We start from the raw sequence: 4,943 nt of genomic DNA, 5'->3' as shown, positions 1-4,943 counted from the left end.
GCAAATTGTTTTCTATTAATTTATATGAGACACTTCAGTCCTGAAGATAGTAGTTCAAAGCCAAAAAATATTTGAAATATGTCAGTAAAACATCAGTATGAGACCTGAGGAAGAACTAGCGAACAACTCCTAAGCCTAATCAAGAACTAGAAATTTCTTAAACTCTGATTTTAAAATATTACGGAAATATATATTGAAGAAACATAAATGGAAATTTTAAGGAGAAAAACCTTTACCTGTGAAAGACAAGGTTAGAAACCTTAAATGCAGACTGATCAAATGAATATTCCATGGTGTAAACTGTAGGAGTTAAGACTCAGTAACACTATATCAAATACAAGTGTCAATAATCTTGAGAAAAAAGCACGATACTTTGTAGTAATTTCAGTGTGGGTACAATTACACATTCACACAGTGATTTGAAGGAAAAAGTGATAAAGTTTATAGATGATTCTTTGGTAAATGAGTACAAAATTTCTAAATAAATATCTTCTTTTTCCTTGAGATTTTATTTCCAGAAATTATTGTGAAATCAAGCAATAATGTTTATAAAATATGCCTTTTGCAGACATTTTATCAATTGTAGAAAACAAAATACATAATAATATGTTGGAAACTGATTTAAAACAGTGGTGCATCTGTTTACAATAGCAGGACATGGAAGCTACCTAGATGTCCATCAGCAGATGAATGGATAAGAAAGCTGTGGTAATATACACAATGGAATATTATTCAGCTATTAAAAGAATGCATTTGAATCAGTGCTAATGAGGTGGATGAAACTGGAGCCTATTATACAGAGTAAAGTAAGTCAGAAAGAAAACCAGCAATACAGTATATTAACACATATATATGGAATTTAGAAAGATGGTAACAATGACCCTATATGTGAGACAGCAAAAAAGACACAGATGTAAAGAACAGACTTTTGGACTCTGTGGGAGAAGGCAAGGGTGGGATGATTTGAGATAATAGCATTGAAAGGTATATATTATCATATGTGAAATAGATCGCCAGTCCAGGTTTGATGCATGAGACAGGGTGCATGAGACAGGGCTGGTGCACTGGGATGAGCCTGAGGGATGGGATGGGGAGGGAGGTGGGAGGGAGAGTCAGGATGGGGAACACATGTACAGCCATAGCTGATTCATGTGAATGTATGGCAAAAACCACCACAATATTGTAAAGTAATTAGCCTCCAATTAAAATAAATTCAAATAAATGAACAAAACAGTGGTGCATTCACAAAGCTATTTCAATATAGTTGAGATTTTTGAATATTAAAAATTTACCAAAAATAAAGAAAGATTTTAAAACTGGAGATACATAAATATAGTGGACTAAAATTAAATAAAAGTATATATTTTAAGATGAATAGCTTTTGAAAATTATGTATTCATATGCAAATTTCTTGGCTTTCTATTTGAGTATCTTACTGACAGATTCACCATGAAAGGAAGAATAGTCACCCAGAAGGATACAACTATTCATCTGCTTGACAGGTAAAACAAGATGCAGTTAACAGTTTGGCCAGCATGGAAAGTAATAACGTAAACAAAGAGGGTGAGGTATGCATGACTTTATTCACTACCGAAATTGCTGCTTCAAATGCAAAAAAAAAAAAAAAAGCCCCCATGTTAAATACAATGATATATAAAATTTAAATAATTTTTTAATTTAAATTTATTTATTTTAATTACAGACTAATTACTTTACAATATTGTATTGGTTTTGCCATACATCACCATGAATCTGCCACGTGTGTACAAGTGTTCCCAATCCTGAACCCCTCTCCCACCTCCCTCCCCATACCATCCATCTGGGTCATCCCAGTGCACCAGCCCCAAGCATCCTGTATCCTGCATCGAACCTAAAAAATAAATAAATAAATAAAATAATTAAGATCAGCAACAAAGTGATATTAGGATAAAATCCAAACAAAACAGAAGATGGGTTTGAATACATAGGCAAATGAATAAGTACATATTTATACAATGATATATCGTACTATTGACTAAGCCTAGGATTGTGTTAGCTTTGGTAGTTATCTCAGTTAAAAAAAAAAAGACAACAGTCCCTGATTTCAACAAACTTACTTTCTCAGAGGAAATGTTAAGACAGAAGTAAGAATTACTTATCATGGGAGCACAACTAAGGTCCAGACAATATTTTTAGAAGACTTTTTAGTAGAAGTGATACTCTAAGTGAAAATCACAAATGAATAGTTGAGGCCAGGTTGTGTGGGAGACTGGAAAGTAAAGATCAGTGTGGAAGGAGAGAGATGAGGGGTGGGTTTTTTTCAGACAGATAATCATTGTGACATGCTTACTTTCAATACCTATCCCAATTTCTCACTAAATAGATTCTCTGCTTTTAATTATAAAGAACATGGAATAGAAAGACAGTATGAGTTACACAGAATAAAAGTCCCACAAGGATTTGTGGGTTTTACAATCACATCAGTTATCTGTAGACATCCAGAAAATAATAGTTGACAATTATGAAGCACAGACTACACATCAGATTTTATTATAACAGTATTGTTTCTTCCAATCATTTTAAATATATATGGTAAAGATTATCACTATTCCCATCTTATAGATTAGAAAACTGGAAGCCTGAGAGGTCCCAATGCTTGCCCAAGTTCATACTGGCATAGGCTGGAAATCCAGGGTTGAATGGTGAAGATCATTTCCTCAGAAGGTCTGCTTTTAATTGCCATGGTGCTGCCACTATCTCTAAGACTTATGGAGAAAGTCAAGACAGGTACATGGAGAGTACGTTCAGTACTAAATTTTATTTTTATTTTAGCAATAGTGACACAAGGTGTTATTTTCCATACTTAATGGACTGAAAGTGTAAGAAAAATATGTGGCTTTTTTCCAGTTGTGCATCATTGGGCCAAACATTTCTTCACATGTAGCAAATAAAATGTGCATTAAAATTCTCTTTGAGTTGTAAACTCTCTGGACACTGAGTGTAAATTGCATATTAACAGAGAGACATAAGAAGGGTCAGACAAGTTATCCAACAATGTGGAAATTGCATGTTAAAACACAAAACAAAATAACATAAACACGCATTTGGTCTTAGTGGCAAAATGTAAAGTACAAGTCACAGATAGATCAACAAAGCCTGTGCATAGAGCCTAGATTAGTAGTTAATACGTACATGTTATCATGACCAAATCTTTAAGAAAAGATATGCAGCAAATAATTATATTTAAATATTTCCCTTTAAAATAGAGAAAAAATCTTAGTGGTAAGAAGAAATCATAAGTATATTCAGTCACAATACATTGTGAGTTCAATCTAATTACATGAGAAAATTCAGTCTGGGATACAGATTAAAAATGTGAGATCAAAGACAAAAAGGGGTAGTAGAACAATATTTTTAATATAAGCTTAAAATATATCACAAAACTGCCAAAACAATAAAATATTAATAAAATAAACAATTGAGTAGCCAAGTCCACTAGAGCATTGGCAATATAAATTACCACTCTAAAGAAGAAACTGCAAGTGAATTAATATCTAGTAGCCATTCTATATTGCTATCTGGCTTTGATACCACTTTATTGATTAAAATATCAAAGAAAATTTTTTAAATTTTATATGAAATGAAGAAAATTCAGTAGCCAGTGATGGAAAACCATACAATCACAACCTTTATCTTGGTGGGACTGACAGATGACCCTCAACTTCAGATTCCAATTTTTATGTTTCTGTTTCTCACATACATGTTGAGTATAACTGGGAATCTGACCATCATATTCCTCACTTTAGTGGATCCTCACCTTAAAACACCCATGTACTATTTCCTACAAAAGTTTGCTTTATTAGAAATTTCATTTACAACTGCTTGTATCCCTAGATATTTATACAACATAGCAACAGGTGACAGGACAATTACATATACTATTTGTATTATTCAAGTGTTTTTTACTGACGTCTTTGGAGTAACAGAGTTTTTTCTCCTGGCTGCCATGTCCTATGACCGTTATGTGGCCATCTGCAAACCCCTGCATTATATGACCCTCATGAACAGCAGAGTCTGCCAGAGGCTTGTCCTCTGCTGTTGGATATCTGGCTTGTTGATCATATTACCACCACTTATTCTGTTCCTAAATTTAAAATTCTGTGACTCAAATATAATTGATTATTTTTTCTGTGATGCCTCTCCTATCTTGAAGATTTCGTGCTCAGACACATGGCTCATAGAACAGTTGGTTATTGTCTCTGCTGTGCTGACCTTCATTCTGACCCTTGTGTGTGTTGTTCTATCCTACATTTACATCATCAAAACCATTCTAAGACTCCCCTCTGCCCAGCAAAGGAAAAGAGCTTTTTCTACCTGTTCTTCTCACATGATTGTGGTTTCCATCACCTATGGCAGCTGTATCTTCGTCTATGTCAAACCATCAGCAAAGGAATCAGTGGCTATTAACAAGGGTGTGACAGTGCTAATGACATCTATTGCTCCTATGTTGAACCCATTCATTTACACTCTGAGAAACAAACAAGTGAGACAAGCTTTCAGTGATTCTTTCAAAAAATTCGTACTGGTGTCCAAAAAGCAAAAGACTGCTCAAGCCTAGAAATAAAATATAAAGTAATGCATAAACCATTAACTGCCAAACAATCTGTCTCTTTTTGATCCGATCTCTATTCAGGTTAATGTTCTCAAACATTTCTTGTGCCCAGAATGAACACCCTCTACCACATGAGTTCACTCCTTTAATCTCCCTGAAAACAAAATCTTTTTCTTCCTAGAAAAGTCTTTTTTTTTCCTAGAAAAGATCCTAATTAGAAGTAATAATAATTATCTACTGAATATAGTGAAAGTGAAGTCGCTCAGTTTGTCTGACTCTTTGCTACCCTGCGGAGTATAGCCCACCAGGCTCCTCTGTCCATGGGATTTTCCAGGCAAGAATACTGGAGTGG

The 4,943-nt window shown here is 34.1% G+C and overlaps 1 protein-coding gene across 1 annotated transcript; it reads left to right on the top strand.

Moving 5' to 3' along the window:
• The first annotated feature begins 3,643 nt into the window (after positions 1-3,643).
• LOC128047697 (olfactory receptor 6C2-like) lies at positions 3,644-4,597 on the top strand. Its single transcript, XM_052640038.1, has one exon. It carries the CDS (start codon positions 3,644-3,646, stop codon positions 4,595-4,597), a length of 954 nt encoding a protein of 317 aa, XP_052495998.1.
• Positions 4,598-4,943: the final 346 nt, after the last annotated feature.

The sequence above is a fragment of the Budorcas taxicolor genome, chromosome 5, assembly GCF_023091745.1.
Source record: "Budorcas taxicolor isolate Tak-1 chromosome 5, Takin1.1, whole genome shotgun sequence".
NCBI lineage: Eukaryota > Metazoa > Chordata > Mammalia > Artiodactyla > Bovidae > Budorcas > Budorcas taxicolor.
The sequence above is the reverse complement of the archived record's forward strand: the minus strand, read 5'-3'. Positions and strand labels throughout refer to the sequence as shown.

Coding starts and splice junctions, on each gene's coding strand:
- LOC128047697 (XM_052640038.1), top strand. CDS start 3,644: ATGGAAAACCATACAATCACAACCTTTATCTTGGTGGGACTGACAGAT.